Here is a 24900-nt window from a genome sequence, read left to right on the forward strand (position 1 = left end):
TCACAACCGCACCTTGTTGTTGTTGTTATGCTTTGTGAAGTTATGTTTCTTTTTGGATTGATGGTGTGTCGACGCCTCACCTTTATCATTGTGTTGCTCATCCTTCTTGTCTTCGTGGTCAGGCTTCTTTTCAACTTTGGTTGATGGGCTGAAAGGCTTGCGCTGAGTGTCAACTAAGCGCTCGGCTGCCACATATGCATCTTCCAAAATATGGGGGTTGCTCATTTCCACTTCAAACTGTGCCCATGGCTGAAGTCTCACAATGAACCAGTTGAGCATATCATCTTCTAGCATGTTAGGTATATCTATCATAAGCTTCTGGAATGTTTTAACATAGTCTTGCAACAAACTAGAGTGTTTAAGCTCACGAACCATCTGGTACGCCTGCCTCTGTGCATTTCTTGACATAAAATAGTTGCGCAACTCCATTTTGAAGTCATCAAATATGTCAATCACACATTAACCCCTCTCCTTATCGTTGCGCTTCTGCCTTCACCAAGTGATAGCATCTCCATCAAGTAAGGTTGTTACAGCCTTAATCCTCAGATCTTCAAGGGTCACATTCTGGATATCCAAGTAGTCTTCTACTTGGAACAAGAAGTTCTCAATGGCCTTGTTGTCACGAGAATCATTGAATTTCGTGGGTCTTGGCACATCAATCATTGATGGCCTCTCACCATTTCCACCATTTAGGGTCACCGTCCACTGCAACGTATGATTTTTCAACTGAATCTCCCCTACTTCAGTCTGTAAATCGACCACTGTAGTCGTCAACAAAGTGACATGCCACATTAGTAAGTTTATCTGCTCTTACAGGCCTGCCACCACATCATTTAGTCCACTGAATTATTCACATGCGTGTGAAATCGCTTTCTTATGCGAAGTCACATCTTCCACCAGCTTGTTAACAGTTGCAACCAACTCTTCTTGGCCCCGAGGTAAACTCATCTCCTCAGCTTTGACAACTGCCTTGCCTTTGGTGTTGCGCAAGTTTTGATAAGATGCCATGATGTATTGCTCAGAAATCGCAACATGTCAGCGTATCTGTCGACACCGACTTCGGAGTTCCTTCCCCAGCACGAGAACGGGCTCTGGTACCACTTGTCACGGGCCTATTTCCTTCAATGGGCCAGCGCGATGCGACGATCCTTTCTCACCGCTGCAAGCCTACTTGTCAGCTCGCTTGCCGATCGCGGAAGCTTGTAATCAGAGTGCAAGAGAGCAAGAGAGAATAGAGGGAGAGAAATTGCAATCATAAGAAGCAATCACAACGAGGGTGAACAAAAGAAAGCTCAACGCATTTACTTCATTCATAATTTTGCCCGCCGGCTATTACAGTTCAAGTATACGGGTTGCCCCTTCGCGGTATTGATTCACCTGAACCGGGCAGCTTACATTAGACTCAACAAAAGCAAAACAGACTCTAAGCGCAACTGTACAATGTAAGTCGCAAGGGAACAATGCTACTGTATATATAATAATGGTTGGGAGTTCAATCATTTTTTCTCTATCTTCCCATGGGGTCAGAAAAAAAAGGTGTTTCATCCCATTCAGCCTTCTCCGGCTTGGCTCAAGTTTTTTACTCAAAACCAACCAACCTTCTTGTTTAGGGTTAACAGACATTTGTGGCCAGACATTGGACAGCCACGTTAGGGAGTGGTTTCCAGTAGAGTTGGTAAACGAGCCGAGCTCAGGCTGTTTGGACTCGGCTAGTTAAGAGTACACCTCTGCTTGGGCTCGTCATGTGCCAAGCTCAGCTTTACGAGCCAATCACGAGCTGATCGTTTTATAAAAAAAAATGTTTTAAGTATTCCTTAAAGCTTGATAATATGCAAAAAAAAATATAAAATCTATGTAGAGAAAATATAATATATTTATAATGTGTCTAAAACGTAGATATATATAATATGCAAAATAAGCCCATATGAGTCGAGCTGAGCTTCTCACCAAAACAGGCTGGCTTCTAGCTCGGGTCATCGAGCTCAGTTTCCGAGCCGAGTCGATGCTGTCTTGTTTCTCAATCCTAGTGTCAGGTGCACTCTCCACCTGGCAAGGGTTTTACTTTACCAAGATTAAGCCTGCGAATGTGAATGGGTGATGGGGTTTTCTTTTCCCTTAGCCTCATCAATAAATATATAAAAAAAAAAGCTTAAAAAGTAAAGCTCGACTCATTTGCCAGTCCTTGGATGTCTCATTTTGAGGTTTGATACCATTTCTTGAAAGGCTTCACATTATATTCACCTCCCTGCATGGTGTGCATGCAACGACCTGCCTGACAATCATCCATCTTGGCATTCCTTGAGATGGGTGTGTTGTCCATCTCAAAAAACGTTGAGATAGATGGTCAGTAGTAGTGGAGCTGCATGCCAAGTATGCAGCGCCGCTGAATAAAAAATTGCCTCATTGTGAAATACTTGCAATGCATACTTCAGAATATCTGATATAAACCGCAGTTACCAATTTATTCCCTGCCAATCCATATGCTTATTTATAGCATTACACCAGAACTGAACCCCAACGTAGAACATGGTTTTGGTTATCCTTGACCTCTCTGTGTTTGAACTAATTTCTGCCTTCATGATTCGGTGTAATCATCATAGTTTATCTTTTAATAAATAATCTATTATTGTCTGAGAGAGACAGAGAGAGACGGGCGCTTGAGGGCCATTTCACCCAACATTAGAACGAGCACAATGAGAGATTGCGGTGCAGCCACGATTGTAAGGGTGAGCCTGCGCTCCAGGCCTGCAATTATTGTTATGAGCTCCCTTCTGATTGCATGGGACATCGTCCTTCCTTAGAGCACCATAGTCAATGTAATTTGAGTCCGTCGACAGCAGTATCCGGCGATTGGTCTCGGAGACGATGGCGTCCACCTCCTCCTCTTCGACGGAGACCAAGCACCCTTCCATGGAACCCCTGCACCCTGAACTCTCCACCAACGCGTCCAAGCTCGAGTACTTCTCTCCCACCCTACCCATTCCTTTCGGAATGGCCTCGCCAGAGGCCATGAGAAGGACAGATGCTGCGAACAGAAGGAGTAGGCAGGTCTTAGCAGCAATGGCCATGCTTTGGCTGTGATGGTTTCTCTCCCCCCAACACCCCTGAATTGATTGAGATCAGGTGCAATGTGACTGCACGCTTTAAGTATGCACTTAAAAGTGTCAGATTGCACACTTAAAGTGTGCAATCACTTTCCCCCGAAGATGGGGATCTAACTATTGGCTTCCTTATCATCTCTTCTATCGAGGACAGAACAAGTGATTTATAGAAATGTCTTAAAAATTTGTGTTTTGAAATCGCCACCGTCCATTCCTTCGATCACACCACAAATTGTGCAAGCCGTGAGGCCCGCCAAAAAGTGCTGATGTCATGATTTCACAATGACCCGTGGTGATGGTGATTGAAGTCGTCGTGGACGGTGGTGATTTCAAGACATAGTTGCGTTGGTACTCGCTACACCTAGCATGTCACGTATCAGGGGGTACCAATACGAAACTCTTCTCTCAAACCATAGAAAAAGTATTAAATGTTTAAGACACATATCTCAAGAAACACACACCAACTTACCAAAAAACGCATTTTCTATAACATCATAAATTAGAATCATGTTAGCTTCTATTAGCTTTTTTGCAAACAAGCAATTTCGTTTTATAAAGGTATTATATTAATTATGATTTTTAATATTATAATTTATACAATAATTAATTGATTTACATATTATGTTTAGCTATTTTAATTTATAAATATCTTTGTAAAAATATACACTTTGGGGGGCAGGTTATATGTGCAACACCCACCCACCCCCAGAACACGCACAGTAGCTACCGTGTTCAAGGGAGAACACGCAACATCCTCTCTTTCTATCAACTTTTTAGAAACTCATACCAATTCTTTCAAAAACCATATTAACGTTTATTAGAAACCCGTATCACTATTTTCTGAAATCATATCACCAGCATTTTAAACAAACATGTACCAAAAACTTTTAAGCCCTGACATACCCGTCCCAGTACCTCATACCCTTACAAGCACCCCTCCTCGAACAAGGGAAGCAACTTTCACTCCTTTTTGGTGGGTCCCCTTCCTTTCAATAATTGTGTTCAGTAATTTACAACGGGAAAGGAGACCCAGAAGGGCTCCCTCCCTTTCAATTTCGGTCATTTCCCAAATAACCATATCATCGCCACTATTTTTTTGTAGAACCCCCTTAAAATGGGTAGGTCCAAACCCAGATCCAACTAAGTGATGCAGGTATCAGATCCAGATTAGGGTTAATTAAGCTGGTTTTTTCATAAGAAAAAACACACCCAGATCCAATAAGAATTATATAAACCAGACCCAGTCCATACCTAATAAAATATTATTTTTTAAGTTTTTTACATAAAAATTGTGGGTCTTAATCAGAATTGAGGTTGGACTCGATTTTGGTAAAAAAATTTATAAACCATACCCAACCCATTTAATAATCAGACCTCATGGGGTCGGACCCAAATTGTTAACCAGACCCCTTTCTTTGAAACCAAACCCTGACCCTATAGGATCCAGTACAGGTCGGGATCAGGTCATACCTGATCCGTTGGTACCCTTAATTAGAAACTGTGATATTTTTATCACATTTTGAAAATATTGTTTTTTTGTGGGATTTTTTAAATTACTCATTTTTATTTAAAGTAATATATATTTTTGCATTTTTCATATATGCTGACGTTCAGTCAAGATTTTTTCTAGAAAAAACTAGATTTTTCAAAATATCTTAGACTTTTTCCTCCCTAATGTTTTTTCGAAAATGGGATTTGTGACCACAGTTTGCAACCTGACGTAGAGAACCTGGTAAGCGGTAACAATGGATCAATGACGGTTAAAAATAGAAAGACGTTCGTACTTTCTATCTGTATACCTATGACTATGAGTAGTGATACACAGATTCCAAAAAAATATACAGTTTTTTTGAGGAATCAAAAAAAATATATAGTTAAAGCCAATGACATGGATCAGCTTGCAAGGTGGTGGGAAGAAAAGTAGACTTCAACGTTAAGGTGGCAGTACAAGTCTTTTCAACCTTTACTTCATAGTTAGGGGGCTGGTAAACAGCTGAATGAGACAGCGTGAAGGGTTTAAGCTTTGCTCATTCTTGTCGCGAGCCAAGCCTAGTTTGAGCTCATAATCAGTCCAAGTTAAATGAGCCAAAGTTGGAGCGGGCTTGTTTATAGAAAAAATGCATTATTTTAGGGCTTGAAAAAATATGGTTAAAAAAAGATACAAGTAAAATATGTCTAAAATATTTTTCTAAATACCTAACGAGCTTATACAAATGAAGCTGAGCCGAGTACCTACTGTTCATATTCAGCTTGCCAAGCCTATTCTTAGTGTTTGGACGAGCCCTTTAAGAGCCAAGCCACGAATAGCTCGGCTTGTTTCCCTTTCCTATTCATAGTCATGCAATCATTTTCCTTCAAATATCCATGGAAACGAGGTTACTGACCCTTAAGTGCAGCCAGGTTCGTCCAGATTCCCCCACCTGACATCCAATTTTTTATCTAAAAGCTTGAAAGGTGATAGAAAAACAGTAAACAATGTCAAAAAATTTATACCAAAAATGGGGTTTGGGCACTGATCATATTAGTAGGTAAGGCAAAATGGTGGGGAGAGCAGAGTAGATCAATTATGGTACAATAAATAAGCCCAGAGTCGTACATGAGTCAAAGAGAAATTTGCTTGCAAAATGTGAAGAAAGCGCAAGCAAATACAAGTCAAGATTTGCACATGAAAGAATTAAATGTACAAACCATTGAAGCCCGAACAGAGTGGATCTAAATTGTTTGACATACAAAACAGAGGACTCTATAACGCACTAGCTTAGCAACTCAAAACTCTAAATAACCGAACACGCGATTGTAACGATTGAAAACGTCCGAAGTAACAATCCATCATTGTATCAGAATGGGGGTATAGATGCAGGTTTGGCTGCCACAATAAATAAATCAAACAAAATCTGTGTAACAGCTTGTCCTCCAAATGAACCATCAGTTCAACTTCTTGACAATTTAAAAGTTTCAGCATATGATAGTTTTTCCTAAAGAAAGGCAATCAGTGTTGAGCTTGAAATGACGATAAGACGAATATTCAATGCTACGATCAGAAATAACTTCATAAAAAGCAAATTTTCTATAGCAGAGTACAAATAAGAAACTAAAGGGAGCACAATATAAGCACATCAGAAGCATAGAAAATGTTAAAACTATACTAGGCATAATATAGACGTGAAATATCGGAATTGTTTGTGCAAGATATAAAAATGCATCCCCACGCATGGTCAAACTAAAAGTAACAAAGGAAGAATTTCCCTTATAACAAGTGAATGCATTGCAAAACAAATAAGACTTTAATATCAATTCGGTGACACCTTAGTTTGCATCTTCTATTTCACAAAGAAATAAGTACAAGTACTGTGTTAATTTTAGTCTTAAGGAGTTGATTGCACATATATTTCACCTTCATCATCTTCATCGTCAACAGAATCTATCCAATTACTGGGATGCCGCTGGGAAAGATAACCAACATTTGTCTCCACTCTATCTGCACAAGAAACAGCGGTCAAACGGTGCAAGTGACTTAGTAATCAGCGACACTTCATCATCCAAGTAATCATACCTTGGCCATCCACAGGATGATGCATCACTGATGTTGATTGTCTATCATGGCAGATTAAGGAAATGCTAACGGTGGCAATTCATCAAACCATCAATAAGAGAAAGGCCCTACTAAACTGAGAGTTGGAGAGGAAGGCTATAAAACTGAATTACTTTAGAATATCTGCATTAATAGTTTCACTGCATATTTAGAAGAGAGATCCTCTCTAGGAGTTGGAGAGGAATGCTCCTTTCTGATATAAAGCAACTCAAAAGATTATGGCTGCATCTAATAAGTGAGTCCTAATGATATGGCTGTTGATATCACAGGCTACTTCATCTTTCTTGCCCAAAGGTTCCTTCTGCATTTTACTCTCATTAGAGATGTGATATTCAGATTATTTATAGAGTAAACATACATAATATAAAGTTATTCAGCAAGGATGAAGGGTCAATATATGGTGCTATTGAAGGCATGGAACTATTAAGTATAAATCATTTTCTTTTCATAATTTTTGTCAATTGGACCCTATGGATGTGAACTACAAAGTTTGTTTAGAAGAAAACAAGTTTTGAATCATGCAATTGTTACATTTAAGCAGATCTTGTAAGGGCATCAAACATCAACGGTTCATAATGCAGTAAAAATTCAAGATTCAAAAAAACATATTTCTAAATTGAAATAAAGTGATCCAAGTTTTGATCCTTAGCAAACAAACTATGTTGATGTTAAAATGTATACTCAAAAACATTATTGTAAGTATAAATATATATACTTATATACATAGAGATACGTATACATATATTATATGTATACGTATCTCTATATATAAGTATATATATTTATATATTTTTCCCTTTTTCTCTTTTACCCAAAAAGGGTATTTCTGTCTTTTTTACATTTTGCGCATATTCCATTTGGAATATGCTGTATTTCTTCTTTTATTTTTTTGTAATTCTTTATCTTTTTTATTTTTTATTTTTGCATAACAAAAAGGTGCATTGGGGGTCCCCCCCAATAGAGTCGTTGGGGGGGGCCCAACGGTCACAATTGTGACCGTTGGGGGCTCCCCAACGACTCCTTTGGGGAGCCCCCTCTTGCACCCCTTTCCTCCCCTATAAATAGGGGTGTTCCCCCTTGTTGTAAAATAAGCTTGAGAGTCTCAAGCATTTGAGGCTTCTATAAAATACATGCATTATTGCATGTTTATTATTTTCATGCTTTTTGCGTATTTTGTTCAAGTGTTGTGAGAGTGCTTCCGTGCACTTCTTTTATAAAGTATTTATGCTTGTATGTGTATTGTCTCTTCATAGACAATTTCACAGTTGAATGCATCTATGTGGTCAGATCGAGTCAATAAAACTTGAACCTATGATTTCTAACTCAATAGTTTTGTGCCTTCAATAGCACCAAAATTAACCCATGGATTATATATATATATATATATATATATATATATATATATATATATATATATGGGTTAATCTACCACTAAATCAGTTAGGTTTAACATTAGATGGATTCAACCTTATGAAAATTACTAAAACAAACTAAAAAAATAGCATTTTTGAAAATGCAAGGTTACTTTTTGAGGTCAAAAAGGTAACTTTGATAGCTTCGTAAAATTATTTTTTTTGGAAAAGGTGTGACTTTTCAATTCCCTCCGAGTTCAAAAGACCTATAATGCCCAAAAAGGTAACCTTTCATTTTCAAAAATGTCATTATTTTAAAGGTGTTTTAGTTATTTTCACAAAGTTGAATCCATCTATTATATAGAGAGAGAGATGGCTTCAACAGGGTTCCATTTTCCCTTTTGCATGTTGTGCCAGCAGCAATTAGCAAACTTCGATGAAAACATAGAAAAAAATTTATGTAATACTTTCTGCTCAAACCCTTTCAAAATCTTATGCCATTTGTAAGCTTGCTAGTCTTAGCACAAGTAGTATCCTTAGTTGTGGGCTAAGGGCAGGGCCACCACCTAAACTTATGGGTCTAGGTGGTAGGGTCCTATTTTTCTGCCTAGGCTTTATGGATATAGTTGTCATTTTTTTGTTTATTTTTTCACTCGCTCCAAATGCTTTCTTTTTTTTATCTCATTTTCTTCTTCTTCTTCTTCTTCTTCTTCTTTTCCTTTTCTTTTTCACCTTATTTTCTCTTTTATTTTCTTCTTTTATTCTTCCTCCTTTCACCCTCTACCTTCTCTTCTTCTTCTTCCTTTCCCTTTTTCTTTTTTTCCTTTTTCTTTTTTTCTTTTTTCTTATTCCTCCTCTCACCCCTCCACTCTCCTCTTCTTCTTGTTTCCTTCTTTTCTATTTTTGTTCTTTACATGTGTGTCTATATTTTTCACAAATATATATATATGGGTTAATGTTTGCTATGCTCATGGGTAAGAAAACCCCTAGTGAAAAATTTTAATGTTTGCTACCCGGTAAAGAACCTTCCTAGCTATGTCACATGGGTGCGGGTGCGGGTGCGGGTGCGGGGATGCGGCACTTTAAAAAAACTTGAGTGCGGGGGTGCGGGAAGGCAAAAATATAAAAAATTTAATATATATACATAATATATATATATATAATTTTTAAGTTTTAACAGTTAACAACTAATGAAATAAAAACACAAAAACCTATTTTTACAATTTTTTGAGTTAAACAGAAAGTATAAACCACCTTTATGTAATTTTATAAAAGTACAACAGTTTTTTATGAAATTTTAGAAACCAAACCTCAAAACAATAAATAACATAGGGTCCTAAAAGTAATATTTGATAATAAAATGGACTCTAATAGAAAAAAGCAACTTAAAAAAAGCATGTTTTAAGAAAACGAAAGAAGGGTCTCAACCCTTCTTCCTTCTCTTTACTGAAACCCTAGACCTCAAGGTTTCCGCCAGCGACCTCCTTCGTCTCCGCCACCGAGACGCGGTGCTCGACTAGAGTTCCCATTGATGACGTCCTCTGCCACCACCGAGCAGCGCCACCCACCGTCGATGACGTCCTCTCACCTCTCGATCCAGCCCAACCACCACCGATCAGATTCCTGCTGGTGTGAGGTGTGTGAAAGATGACTAAAACCCTCTATTTTTTCCTTTATCCTCCGACCCTTACCCCCTCTATTTTTTTTTAAATCTACCATCGATCCCACTGGCGTCCGGTGTTAGGGGTTTGTCGGGCGTTGTCTTGGGTTTTCGGTAGTTGTGGTCGAGGGGTTTGACTGCCTTCGACCTACCAGAGGCGGCAAAGATGACGCTGATAGCGGCTTTGATGCCTATCCCTCTTCTGATTTCCTGTTTTGATAAAAAAATCCCAAGCCGCACCCGCACCGGGTGCCGCACCCGCGTCGCACCCGCGTCGACGCGGGTGCGGCACCTGGTTGGCCGAATCCCTGTGACATAGCTTTCTAGTAAAAACTCTAATATTTTATTTTTCTCTGTTTTTTTGCACATCTAACCCTTCAGTTGTGATCTATGTATTTAGTAGAAACTAGAAACTGAATTTTGGATCATGTTTTTTTAATCCATATGTCAGATTTTACAAGGGTTAAAAAATCAACGGCCTATGATGCACCAAATTTTCAAGCCTCAAAAAAAACATATTTTTACACTCAAAAACTATGACCCAGGGGTCCATTCCTATTATTTTGATCATGCTGAACAAATCCATGAGGTCAGATTTGGTCAAAACAACTTCCCCCTATGAGTGCTCACTTGGGGAGGGGGGAGGGTCCTTACCAACGAAGGTAGAAAATGGTCTCTCTCTCTCTCTCTCTCTCTCTCTCTCTCTCTCTCTCTCTCTCTCTCTCTCTCTCTTATATATATATAATGTTTTATGTTCAATGTTATGCAATTTTATGAATTTTGCAATATGTTATTATTGAATTACACTTTATTTATAGTTACAATCATATGTTTGTTACTAAAATTTAACTATTTAATGTAATATTTATGTTTTTCTTGATGTTTTATTTTTTGGTTCTGCCTAGACCGACTAGTCCTGCCTAGGCCCCGACTAGTCCTTTTAGGGGTCTTCAGCCTAGGCTCCGACTTAAACTTTTGACAATTAAGATAGTAACTACTATCTACATATATCAAATGTTTTCGCCTGATTATAAGTGGTATACACAGAAACACATCCACTGCAAATACACTCACACCAAGATACTCTCTAGCAGGTGACATAGGTTAGAATGGTAGAACCTATGGAACAGAATGGCAACAGAAAATTTGCAGAGTACTAAACTTTGGATGCACCTAGGGAGCAGGTTGCAATCAAGCAATTTCTGCAATGAAGACAAAGCTATAAGCCTACAACCAAGAAAAGACAAGTGATCATATACAAGTTACAAACAAGAATGATGAATTATACACATTATTCCAAAAACATTACCACCGAAAAATGCCAGTGCAATCCCAGCAGAAAGAAAGAAAAGCTTACGATAACTACACATACAACTGCATACAATCCACAACCAAACTTCAAATGCTTCTTCACGAATAAACTCTCTCAAGAACCATAAAGGTTCACACACAAAGCAAGCACTCAAGAACCACTAGGGTTCACACACAAAACACTCAAGAGAGAAATCACAAAAGGAAAAATGAAGAACAAATTTCATTCACGTGAGATAAAACCAACAGCCAAAAAGACAAAATACAATAGGGTATTACCCCATATTTATACATATAAAGTGAGAGCTAGGGAGAGACGTTGGACTCTCCAACAGCTCTAAATAGAGCCGTTGGAGTGTCCAACATCTCTTTTAGACTTTGCTTTTTGACTGGGTCAAAAAGCAAAAGGTCTAATAACAATCCCAAAAAAAATTAAAAAGAAACTAAAGTTGAAAACTAACTATCCTATCCTATTGTAACTAAACTGAAAATAAAGATTCCATATGATGGGGTATTTACATATGAGATTATAATTTTAACACACACCCTCAAACTTACGGTTGAACAACCGAAAGTTTATCCAAGAGAAGGTAGAAGCAAGGAGCAGCAAGAGGTTTGGTAAAGAAATCCGTCAGTTGAATTTCTGATGAGACATATGAAAGATCAATGGTGCCTTGGAGAAATTCCTCACGCACGTAGTGACAATCAATTTCAATATGCTTGATCCGTTCTAGGAATGTCTGATTGTTGACAATGTAAATAGAACTTTTATTGTTACAACATAGTCGTGATGCACTTGTACTCCCAACACCCATATCTTAAAGCAGTCGCCTCAACCAGACTACTTTCATGGTGATTGTAGTCATGGCTCTGTATTCGGCTTCAGTTGACGAAAAAGAGACCTTTTGTTGTTTCTTACATCTCCAAGAGACCAATGATTCTCCTAAAAACACACAAAGCCCATTAGTTGAGTGTCGATCATTTGAATCACCTCCTCAATCTGCATCAGTATACGCAGTTAATTCTAATGAGGAAGAAGCAAACAAAAGCAGTCATCTAAAACTAAAAGTTTTAATATATTTAATAATGTGTAATAGCTCCCATATGAACAGTGGTAGGAGCATGCTGGAATTGACTTGCAGTATAAACAGCATGTGCAATGTCAGGTCTTGTGATGGAAAGGTAAGACAATGCCCCAACAAGTTGTTTGTAGGGTGTTGGGTTCTCAAGTGGTTCTCCATCATCAATCTTCATTTTGATATTTACAACTTCAGGAGTGTCAACGCATTTTTCATCTGTGATCCCTGACCTGTCAATAATATCAAGAGCAAATTTAGATTGAGTCAGTAGATAACCTCTAGGGGAGTAGGTAACTTCGATTCCAAGAAAAAAATTTAAAAAACCTAAGTCACTCATTTCAAAATTGTTTTTGAGAGATTTTTTTATGTTGTCAACTCCCTGTGATGATCATGTCGTCCACATAGAGCAGAAGAATAATAATACCTACATTAGATTTTTTAATAAACAATATTGTGTCAGTAAGACAAAATTGAAAACCAAAATAAAAAATAACTTTATTGAATTTATCATACCAAACCTTTGAGGCTTGTTTAAGTTTATACAAAGCCTCATGTAAGTGAAGAGTTTTTCCATGAGGAATCTTAATGTCAGGTGGTGGTTCCATATAGACCTCTTCAACTAGACTTCCATTTAGAAATACATTTTTGACATGCATCTGAAATATAAATCACCTCTTGATAGAAGTTAAAGCCAATTAAGGTTCTGATTGTTGTCATACGAGCAACAGAAGCAAAAGTTTCTTCATAGTCTATTATATATTCTTGATAATAGCCTTTGGCAACTAATCGAGCTTTAAATCGTTCAAGAATGTCGTCACTATTGGTTTTAACCTTATATACCCAACGACATCCTATGGGTTTCTTTCCTGATGGAATATCTTAAATAGTCCACGTATTTGCCTTTTCTAAGGCACTCAATTTTGTTGTCATAGCTTCAACCCATTCTGAGTGTTCTTTTGCAGTATCATAATTAGAAGGTTCTATGTAGGAATGTAATAAGGCAATATATGCTTGATACTTTGACGAAAAAGACTCATAGGATACAAACTTTTCGGGCACTTTTGACACCCTAGATGATCTTCTTGTTTCGGTATGATCCTGAATTTTAGTATATTTTTCTAGAGCACAAGGTTGCTCTAGATTACCTTGTCTGGAGTATTGAATGCAATATGGATGAGATTCAATACTTATTATATCATTTTGATCTTCTCGATCAATTTCTTCTTCATTAATCTCTGGAACCAAGTCCAATAAAAAAGAATATTTATCAATTTCTCTAGAGTCTTTAATTTCAAAAAAACTTTCATTTTCTAAAAATGATACATTTTGCAATACATATAGCTTTCTAGTTTTAAGATCAAGACATCTATAACCTTTTTGGTTGCTAGCATAACCAAGAAATGCACATGGAACGGCACGGGGTGAGAGTGTCATTTTTGTTAAAGAAAACAAAATATTTGTAGCCAAAATACCCTTAACCTTGAATAATCTGCAGTTTGTTTGAAAAGTTTTTCAACAGGTGAAATATTGTTTAACAAAGATGATGATATTTTATTAATGAGATATACGGCAGTTAGGGTGTCCTCAACCCAAAAAAAATTTGGCACTTGATGTGTAATGAGTAAAGTTCTTGTTGTTTCTATAATATGCTTATGTTTTCTTTCTGCTAAACCGTTTTGTTGTGAGGTATATGGGTATCATCTTTAATGTGAAATACCATGTAAATTCAAATAATCATTAAATTCTTTTGACAGATACTCTCCCCCTGAATCGGTGCGAAAGATGGAATATCGTTCTTAAATTGATTCTTAACCAGTTTATGAAATATTTGAAAATGTAAAATACTTTGGATTTATGTTTAAGAAAATAAATCCAAGTATGCCTTATAAAATCATCTATAAAAATGACAGTATAAAAATCCTCCTTTGAATATGACAAGTGCAGGACCCCATACATCTGAATGTATTAACTCAAGAAGCCGAGAAGAGACAAAATTTCTTTCTTGAAAGGGTAATGTCTTCATTTTTCCAAGAATACATTTTTCACATTTAAATGTCTCAGAATTACAAAAGTTTTTTATATTTGGAAAGAAATGAATCTTGGATATACTTGGGTGACCAAGTCTCCTGTGCCATAGATCCAAGTCTATTTTCTGAACATTACAACAAAATGTATTCTTGGAAATTTCCAAAAAATTCATGTAGTATAGGCCTCCTTCTCTATGGTTTTCCCCAATTAATTTCCCTGATTGGTGATCCTGCACTCGACAACCACGAGAGGAGAAGAAAATGTTATATCCATGGTTAGATAACTGAGAAACCGACAAGAGATTGAGGTTTAGTTTGGGAATATACCTAATTTGTGAAATATAAAATCCTTTTGAGTTTTGAGAAATTTTTTCAAAATTCTCTATTGCCTCAATTTCTAGTGGTGTTCCATCAGCAGTAAAAACTTTGGACCTGTTTGAGTTATGACATTCGGATAATATTTCAGCATTTAGAGTCATATGAAATGAAGCACCTGAATTAAGAAGCCATAGAGGTTTACCTGGATCTGAGGTGCTGACTGAAGAGACTGCAACTCCCATAGATGAGGATGCGCTCTTGAGTAGAGGTCCAAGTGCTTCCACCAATTGTGCAAGAGACATACTTCCAATAGAAAGTTTGTTTGATTCTTGTGGTGGTCCGACAAAGGCAACATTTTTCTCATAAGGTTTCTTCAATTTTGGACAGTGAGTTTTTTCATGTCCAGGTTCACGGCAATAGTAACAAATGATTTTTCTTCTCTCAAAATCATTTCCTTGTTTTTCATCATTTCCCCTTCCATAGTCAGGGGGTTTGTAGGTTCTACCATAGTTTCCTGGTTTTGAGATGGCTAGAATTGAGCCATCACTTTTGGAGATTCTACTTTTGAGTCTATTTTCTTCCATACTTAATTTCTCTATCATGTCTTCAATCGAAGGCAATTTTCCCTGATAGAGAAGAATAGACTTAGTGGATTCAAATTTTGATCTTAATCCACTAATAAATTGAAAAAAATGCTCTGCATTGATTTGGTTTTGGCGGAGTTCAATATCTTGTGGACAATGCCACTTTGGTTCAAGAAGAGCTAACTCTTCTCATAGTGACGACAAACCAATGTAGTACTCCCTGATGCTCTTGTCGCATTGAACCATATTTCTAACTTTAATTTGTAAATTGCACACATATATTCTCTTAAGGTAGTCTCATGCATCATTTGCATGCTCAAATTTTGCAAGACTTGAGCATTTCTTTATATAGACACTGGTAATAAGCCAAGACATGATCTTGGCATGACCCATTTTCCATTTCTTCCACTTTTTTTCGTAAGTGGAGATGGCCTTAATTTTTTCTACCTCTGTGAGAGGTATTTCTCTTTCCCCATGATCTTTAGTGAGGATTCGAGTAGGTTCCATATCGGTATCATCTACCAATCTCCATAAGCCTTTCCCCCATATTAAATGCTTCATGATTGAAGCCCATGTAATATAATTAGAATAATTGAGCTTGATGGGCTTAATGGTGACATTATCATTGTCATCCATTTTACAATACGAGAAGAAGAAGAAAGAATTGACAAGAGAAGGTAGAGAAAAGAATACTCTACCACAAATGGCGAGTACAAGTATTCCTTCAAGCCTTCTAGCCTCCACACGATCACAACCTCAAAGAAAAATAGCCTTCTTTAAAAAAAAAACTCCAATGGCACGCTTCCTAATGTACCAAAAGAACATGATCGATCAAACCAATGGCTTTGATACCATGTAAAGAAATGAAATCCACAACCAAACTTCAAATGTTTCTTCACGAATAAACTCTCTCACGAACCATAAAGGTTCACACACAAAGCAAGCACTCAAGAACCACTAGGGTTCACACACAAAACACTCTAGAGAAATCACAAAAGGAAAAGTGAAGAACAAATTTCATTCATGTGGGATAAATCTCAGCCAAAAAGATAAAATACAATGGAGTATTACCCCATTTTTATACATATAAAGTGAGAGCTAGGGAGAGACGTTGGACCCTCTAACAGCTCTAAATAGAGCCGTTGGAGTGTCCAACGTCTCTTTTAGACTTTGCTTTTTGACTTGGTCAAAAAGCAAAATGTCTAATAACAGTCCAAAAAAAATATAAAAAGAAACTAAAGTTGAAAAGTAACTATCTTATCCTATTGTAACTAAACTGAAAATAAAGAAACTGAAAATAAAGATTACATATGATGGGGTATTTACATATGAGATTATCTATGAGATTATAATTTTAACAACAGTAACATGTTTGAACCTTCGATTTAAAATTAGAAGGAAACAAAAAAAATATCTTCCAAAAAGAGAAGGATACAGTATAGGTGGATTCTCTCCAGTGGGTGGTGGCTCCAAATGATCGGCCCTTTCATGTCTTTGAGGTCCTCCACCATCATGCTGATGAACACTGGAATTTCCTACCAGTGGAGCCATTCTTTCTTCTACACCACTAGAACTCTTGGCAGCACTTCCTGTTAAAATATGCTGATGATTGAGTAAATGTAGAAGCACAATTAATGGCTAAGTTTCTATAATGATGATAGATGCACCTGAAAGTTCAGACCAGATCCTTGTATGGTCAGAGGGATTCTGAGAGTTATTAGGTGACACAACAACCCGTCTAGAGCTTTCCTCAGCTGAAGTACGAGGTGGAAGATGTCCATGAGAATTCCCATGATCATGCTCTCCAGATGTCACAGGTGCAGCAGGAGCTCTCTCTGAATTATTTCCTTCTCGAAGCTGTGATAAGAGCATTGTAGCCAGAACAAGCGTTGCATCAAAATCTGCACAGGAAGTATCTTCCAGACCAAATTTTGGCACCAACAAGATAGGCCTGTCAATCCCAAATATTTAGATCCCAGCAAATAAGAACAAACTGAATCATACCATAAACCGGTTAAAAGTGCACACACACAAAAGAAAGACTTACTCGCCCACTTTCTCGAAGAATAGCTGAATATCAACTTCACACGCCTCACAGAAAGAAAGAAATGCCTGATGTTTCAAAAGGATAATTAGGAGGGAAAAAGTAGTTGGCTAACAAAAATTTAAAACGAACAGTTACAAACACAACATGATAAACTCACAAAGTATCAGGGAACAGAAACTCTCAAAATTATTTTTCACTGGAACAGATGATGCAAAAGAGAAATTCATAAAAGTAGCAGAGGCATCACAAATATCTATGTTGCATTACACTTTCCAGTTCTAAGAACCTTGCCATTTCACTTCTTAAAATAATAAGGCAATATCACCATCATCAGTAGCAGTGGCACTGCAAACAACTGCCTATCCAGTTGGCTAAACCAATAAAAGTCCCTCCCAAATCCCTTTTCTGAAAACAACCCTCGCTGCAAAACCAGTATTACATAACCCGTATTTGGCCTATAATCTGTCCACTTAAACTATAGTCAAACATTGGGAGAGGGTGATTGAGTTTAGGTTGAGGAAGGTTGTCATGATATCGGAGAATCAATTTGGTTTTATGCTTGGAAGATCAACTATGGAAGCTATACATCTTCTTAGACCAATTATTGAGAGAAATAGAGAGGGGAACAAAGATTTGCATATGGTTTTTATTGATTTGGAGAAGGCATACGATAGAGTACCTAGGGACGTTCTCTGGTGGACAATGATGAAGAAAGGTGTTTCTCTCAAGTACATTAGTATAATTAAAGATATGTATGAAGGAGTAGTAACCAATGTCCGCACTTGTGGAGGGGTGACAACCAATTTTCCTATAACGGTTGGGTTACATCAAGGATCTGCTTTAAGCCCTTTCCTATTTGCTATAGTGATGGATGAGCTTACGAGATCAATTTAAGAAAATGTGCCGTGGTGTATATTGTTTGCTGATGATATTGTTTTGATTGATGAGTCTAGAGTTGGGGTTAATGCTAAGTTAGAATTATGGAGACAGACATTGGAAGCAAGAGGTTTTAAGTTGAGTAAGAGTAAGACAGAATATATAGAATGTTGGTTTAGTAAGCAACCAAGTAATGATGGGAGTGTAGTGAAGCTTGGTGAGCAAGAAATACTGGTGGATGATTGTTTCAAATATTTGGGATCTATCATTCAAAAGTATGGAGAAATTGATGGAGGTAAATCATAGGATAAAGGTTGGGTGGATGAAATGGAAAAGTGCAACTGGAGTGTTGTGCGATCATAAAATGCCATTGCGGTTGAAGGAAAAGTTTTATAGGACGACTATTAGGCCCGCTTTACCATATGGTACGGAATGTTGGGCTGCCAAGAGACATCATATTCAAAAAATGAGTGTAGCTAAGATGTGTATGCTTAAATAGATGTGTGAAAATACAATAAAAGGTAAGATTCGGAACGAGGAGATACGTAAGAAGGTAGGCGTTGCACCCATTGAAAATAAGATGAGAGAGAATCATTTACGGTGGTTTGGACATATTCGGAGAAGGCCTAATGATGCTCCAGTTAAAAGGATGGAGAAATGGGAAAATATATTAGTTAAAAGAGGTTGGGGTAGGCCTAGGAAGACATGGATGGAGATGATAGGAAAGGATATGAATGCTTTGAACCTCACCGAGGACATGGCATTGGATAGAAATGATTGGAGGAGAAAGATTCATGTGGAAGACCCAGAATGATTTTCTTTTTTGGTTCATATCGCCGACCCCAATTGTTTTGGGATGAAGGCATAGTTGTTGTTGTTGTTGTTGTAGGCATGCCTGTGACTTTACCAGGAGTGTGAATGTGGAGACAACTTCATTCCCAGGTTTTACCACCCAAAGTGGAGCCAATGTGACTAAATTTTGGGTTGGTTCCTCATCATAAAAAAAAAAGTAATGTAAGTGCATGGTGACTTGTGTCATCAACTTATTTCCTATGAACGACAGGCCTCAAGATCTGTCAGCATGAAAATGATAGTTTTGTAGATGGGCAATGAGGGGAAAGCATTTTGAAAACATGATTTTTAGATTCCTGTCTTCGAAAAACTTGCCTCGTCCCTTTCAAACTGCCCACCTTAAAGCATTTTCTGCTATTTTCTAAGATTTGTCCCCATATAGTTATTGTTTTCAAAATCATCCTTGCTTTTCTATCTCCCAAATTATTCATGTGAGGGTCAAATGGGTAATCTTACCAAAGGCTAAAGGCTTCCATCAACCTTGTAAATGAAACTTAACAACATGGATGATTTTGGCATGGTTAGCTAAAGGAGAGAAATGCCTTAACAATGGATTAGGGTGGGACAATGGGACAGCCAGTAGGACAGGGTCGTTGTGAAGGGAGGTAGTTATTATTTTTGTCATTGCTAAAGAGCATAGAAATTTACGTATGTAGAAATAAAATAAAAACTTGTGGATTCACCAAAACTTATATAAGCACGCAATAATGCCTTCAATTCTTTCATGCTGAAGGTAACATCAACTGGATCTCCTCTATGAGCATACTGCAAAAACTCTTCAGCAGGATCAATCCAGAGCTGAGTGTGCAAAGATGCATCGCTATTATCTGTAATAAAGACAAAAACATGATTGGTCTAAAACTCAAATAAATAAACCATGCAGAAATAAGATAAGTGATAATCTTTGAACTACCTTTGGTTGGATCTATATAACTTCGTAACTCAACTGCCTTTCCTCCGATTGCATCATCAGTATCAGATGACATGGACATGGTTTCAGTTGCAATAACTGTGATCTCTTGAAGAGATGCCTGGAAATTAGCTAGTAATCGGTTGAAATCACGTGGCTTTACTATAAAATAACTTGGAAATTTCCTCCTATCAAGATTCAGATGTTGAATGTCAGGTTGAACGTTGCAATTTATCCAGTAAGTCTTCCTCATACCTGGCAACACCATTACAGTCAGGTATCCTACATCACATGCATACATATATACAGATATGCACACATGTACATGTGTGTATGGATTTGCAAATGAACCAGCAGAAAGTGGGAAATAATACAAACCATTGATGCAGTCTACAGTGCACTGCAACTTTGTTGCATCCACATCAGGCAGGCGCATAGATAAACGATCCATACTGCTAGGAGCTGTCCTAAGAATAGCACACAAAGCCTAGATCCACACTAATTATCAAAGAAAAGTTAACAACAATTCAAATGAATTATAGATGGTATTAGATTACCTTCAAAAGTACGCTGCATTGTGCTTGGGATCCAAGAACTGTGTACTTGTCAAAGAAGTCAACTTTGAAGGTTACAGACAGATAAGCTGATCGCGAAGAATTAAGAGTGTGGAAAACAAGCTGCAAGAAAATTTATAGTTTCTAACTGAAAGTCAGGATTAAACACAAATTTAGGATCCAAAAGAAAATAGTAAATAATAATAATAAAAGCTTTAAAATAAACTTATTATATTATCATCCATAATAGTATTTACCCATCACCACTTGAAAATGTGATCAAGATAGCCATAATTTGCTTCATTTGTGTGTATGTGGAGATTGGAGAGAGAGAGAGAGAGAGAAAATGGTCCATCCTGATCAATGATAATTGATTCAAAAGGTCAGTTAAAGGTGTTTTCTGCTTAATATGAAACTGTAGAATAGATTATCATTGCTTGTTTGTTAGAAAATTTGCATCGTATCAAACAGCTTCAATAAAAAATGTCATGCGTTCCTTATCATGAAGTTTTAGTGCAAATGGTATTGCTTTTTAGTTCTCTTTCAGAAACCCATCTAAACATAAAAAGCAAACCCCTAAGGTAATACATGCTTTTTCACTAAAATCAACTGTTAGGAGATTATTTCTGTAGGGTCAGATTAAGCAAATAGCACCTCCGACTAAAACAGGCTTTTTTATTATATAAATGTAGAAGTATTTTATTATGTGTACTAGATATAAGAAGAAAATTAGCATATATGCTATGTCACATGGGTGCGGGTGCGGGTGCGGGTGCGGGTGCGACACGGGTGCGGCGCAATTTCAAAAATTTTGGACACGGGGACTCGGCTATATATATATTAAATATATATATATATATATATATATATATATATATATATAAGACTCGGTCAAAGTTGTGCCCATTAGGGGACAGGTGATGAGTTGTGAAGGCATTATGTACACTTTCTTCATACAGGAATAATTCACTTTTGGGCACTTTCTTCATACACTGTAATAATTCACTTTCTTCATACAGGAAAAAACCACAAAAACTTGAGTTGTGCCCATTCTGTACTTAAAACTTGAAAGTGTACAGGTTTTTTAGTTGTGATGGGTTTTTTTCCTTACAGTTGTAGCCCAGAAAATTTAAAACAAAAATTCAAAAAAAAAAAATCCAAAAAATGGACCAAAATGACCTTGGGTGCGTTGACCACACCCAGGGTCGGGTTGACCGAGTCCGAGCCGCACCCGTGTCGGTGCGTGTCGACGCGGGTGCGGCGACCTTGGAGCCGAGTCCGTGTGACATAGCATATATGTCTTAAATGGAAGAAATATTACTCACAAAAGTTGTAATGATAATTAAATAGCAAATAGCAAACTTTAGCTTAAAAAATATTTGAGTCATATGTGGAATACATAATAGTATGTATAATGAAACAAGGAGTCTTCACACACCGCACTCAAGAGGCACAAATCACACCCACAAATGGTCCAGAGCACAAAAAACCACTAAGGGCTTATGAAGAATGCAATCACAAAGTGCACATGCACAAGTCCACTATGGGACAATCCAAAAAGCACTAAGACTTACACAAGCACAAGAGTGCATACAATATCAAAAAAGAGGCGACACTTAAAAATAATGAATTTATTCATTAAGGAGCTTCAAAGAAGCTTATAATACAAGGAGCCTTAAGCCTTTATTTATAAATAAGAGGAGGCCAAGAGGGAGCCTACAAAATAGATGTTGAAAGGCTTCCAACGGTTATATTTATGACCGTTGGGAGTACTCCCAATGACTATGTGGAGGCATATACAACAATGCCTTTACATAAATAAATAAAAAATGCAAAAATTAAAAAGAAAAAGAAGAATAAATAAAAACTTATTTTCTAACTTGTACAAAATGACAAAAATGCCCCTGGTGAGCAACCCAAATTACATTATTCATTATAGTCACATATATCTTGAATATATATAACTATATATGAAGTTATACATATAACTTAACAGTATGTACATGTGTGAATAATGTTCATGACAGATGCATGGAAATTCCATCATGTGAGAATAGATGCATAAGGCAGACCCTTAAACACCTCTGCTTATCGCCACGAGCATTAGAAGGCTATGGCAGTCAGCTTAAGCCTCAACCGTAAGTCACAAGCCATGAGACTTTTATGGTCTTTGACATCATGGATCTTCCTGTGAGCCAGAAGCATGTAGCACAGACTATTAATTTAAGTGACACTGCTGATGGAGGCTCAGCTTCTCATGCCACACCAAATAGATTGAACAGTGAGCCCTGATGTTAATAACAGGCACATTTGGTTGCTGCCTTGAGTCCTGGGATCACCACATATCTATACACTATACTGAGTCCTAGGCTCATGGAACGACTAAATGTTTGATCCAAACTGGGTTGAATAAAAGACTTGAGAAAGCATGATATGCACAATTCTTTGAATGCTTTGAATTAGGGATGGCAGTGGACCGGGGGAAAGCGGGGCCCCGCCTCGCCCCGTTTGGACCGGGGATGAAGGGTATGAAACGGGGATGGAGGCGGGGGTGGAGGATAAAATCCATCCCCGCCGCGGAGGCGGGGCGGGGGTGGACGTGCACTTTTCCCCGCCCCATCCCCGCCACGATCCCCGCCTAATCCCCGCCAACCCCACCCCGACCACTTTTCCCCGCAATATCCCCGCCCCGCCCCGCCCCGCCTCATCCCCGTTTGGACCGGGGATGAAGGGTATGAAACGGGGATGGAGGCGGGGGTGGAGGATAAAATCCATCCCCGCCGCGGAGGCGGGGCGGGGGTGGAGGATAAAAATTTGAGGCGGGGCGGGGGTGGAAACCTTGTCCCCCGCCCCGCCCCGCTCCACTGCCATCCCTACTTTGAATGCTGCCAATATTTTCCAACACCACAATCCAATACAGGCAAATGATGGCCGATGGAAATTTTTCTTATGGCTAATAAGCAAATTCTAATCAATGTCATTTGAAGCAACGGTAAATACACCATCACAACAGTACCACCCAGTTTTCTTTTTACCTCAATCCATGACTAAACACATGTCTGTTGTTAGCAACAGCTCCTTACCATACTATCAACTAGTTTCTTCCCAAAAACCATGCCCCACGATTGTCCAAAGCAATTCGCTTAGTGTAACGATTTGCTTAAGCGTCACATATGCCTACCTTTGTCCATTTTTTGAGTTTCAGAAGCATGTACTAGGATCCCAAACCGATGATGATGCACCCTCGATCCCGATGATGAGAAAATCTATGTTATTCTAGTCCTATCCTACGTACTGAAATCAAAATCTAACGAGAAAGCAACGGAAAATAGCAATGAAATTCAATAATTTAAATAAATAACCAACGTTTTTTTTTATTCATCAACTTCTCATAACAATCCCTATAGTGAGTATTTATAGGGTAAAAAATAAAACCCTAATTCTAAATTGGATCTGAGATAGATCCATTACATTAAGAAATTACAAATCTAAACAATAAAAAACTAAACTAAAGTTGGATGCAATGGATCTCTTAAACCCGAATTTCATGCAGATCCGCTCCTGCATCAGATGATCTCGCCAACTCTCTACTACAAACAGAAAACCCATCAGCATACTAGCCGATTCCCACAACAATCCCACCATCCTCACTTTCCATTTTCACAATAAAACATGTTAGACAATTATATCAATGAACCAACGTGCTGATACCCTAAGATCCCCTCATGAATTCCGCAGAATTTCTCAAAAACACGGACCATCGATCGAATTCGTGGGCGAGTTGTGTCGTACAATTTCTCGGACGGACCTTATAATTAGTTTCAAAAGAGGGTTTATCAGTCGAAAATTCTCTCCCCGTTGAAAACCTCCCACCTCCAGAACGGAAATGCGTCAGATTCATTGAGTTTAGGGTTTATTCCACTGATCGATTCAATGAAGCAGTGGACGTTTTTTTTTACCAGGACATGCCACATGCGACTTAATATTGAATAATGAATATGAGAAAGAGAAAGAGAGAAGGGTGAAACCGATGAGATCAAAAGGGAAGAAGAGTTATTAGGGGTTTGTTGATGCACCTGAGAAGGGGTGGCGAGGATGACGATCTCGTTGCCGATGCGAGCGAGGCACGTTATGCATCGACCCACCGTCTTTATCGCGTTTCCGCTACCAACGCACAACTCCATCCTCTCTCTCTCTCTCTCTCTCTCTCTCTCTCTCTCTCTCTCTCTCTCTCTCTCTCGATTTCGTTCTCGCGCGCTCATCTTGTGCAGGGAAATTGGAGGGAAAACCTTTCGTAGGCCACCATCCGGGTCGGGTTTGAATGGATCCGGATCAAGTTCTTAGTTCTCACTTCTGACTCGAAGGTGTGTTTGGTTGTCTCGGATCTCGGATCCAAGGTCATCTGAGATCCTAGGATCTCGGAATGGAGGCTCTCTGATCCAAAAAACGTGCATTTTTGGGGGGTTTGTGGATCTCGGATCCTCGATCTGCATGGCTGCTGGTTCGTTGTGGGCCCCGTCCAAATTGTCTCCCTTGGATCTCGGACTGGTAATCGAGCTGAATGACCCGAGCCTAAAGTGTTCAACTTGGCTCGTTTTTTTGGGCAAGCCAACCACTTTACAAAAAAAAAACATTGT

The 24900-nt window shown here is 38.2% G+C and overlaps 2 protein-coding genes across 2 annotated transcripts; both read right to left on the reverse strand.

The window, feature by feature from the left end:
• Positions 1-2669: 2669 nt before the first annotated feature.
• On the reverse strand, positions 2670-3068 carry LOC149846120 (protein RALF-like 33). Its single transcript, XM_089990499.1, has one exon. It carries the CDS (start codon positions 3066-3068, stop codon positions 2670-2672), a length of 399 nt encoding a protein of 132 aa, XP_089846625.1.
• A 3260-nt stretch (positions 3069-6328) lies between these two features.
• RAD9 (cell cycle checkpoint control protein family) lies at positions 6329-24524 on the reverse strand. Its single transcript, XM_089996181.1, has 10 exons — positions 24340-24524; positions 20267-20386; positions 20088-20196; positions 19713-19964; positions 19511-19626; positions 17072-17136; positions 16692-16975; positions 16460-16613; positions 6655-6695; positions 6329-6579 (listed from the first exon to the last, which is right to left on the reverse strand). Exons 1-10 carry the CDS (start codon positions 24445-24447, stop codon positions 6467-6469), a joined length of 1362 nt encoding a protein of 453 aa, XP_089852307.1. The 5' UTR covers positions 24448-24524; the 3' UTR covers positions 6329-6466.
• Between the last annotated feature and the right edge of the window lie 376 nt (positions 24525-24900).

The sequence above is a fragment of the Nuphar pumila genome, chromosome 2 (assembly GCF_984573655.1).
Source record: "Nuphar pumila chromosome 2, dmNupPumi1.hap1.1, whole genome shotgun sequence".
Taxonomy (NCBI): domain Eukaryota; kingdom Viridiplantae; phylum Streptophyta; class Magnoliopsida; order Nymphaeales; family Nymphaeaceae; genus Nuphar; species Nuphar pumila.

What these genes read in the sequence shown, in the direction of transcription:
- RAD9 (XM_089996181.1), bottom strand. Translation starts at nt 24,447, where the DNA reads ATGGAGTTGTGCGTTGGTAGCGGAAACGCGATAAAGACGGTGGGTCGA. An exon ending in TTATATAGATCCAACCAAAG is followed by an intron (nt 19,627 to 19,712) that starts GTAGTTCAAAGA and finishes TCTTTATTACAG; the next exon opens with ATAATAGCGATGCATCTTTG. An exon ending in GATCTGGTCTGAACTTTCAG is followed by an intron (nt 16,614 to 16,691) that starts GTGCATCTATCA and finishes ATATTTTAACAG; the next exon opens with GAAGTGCTGCCAAGAGTTCT.
- LOC149846120 (XM_089990499.1), bottom strand. Translation starts at nt 3,068, where the DNA reads ATGGCCATTGCTGCTAAGACCTGCCTACTCCTTCTGTTCGCAGCATCT.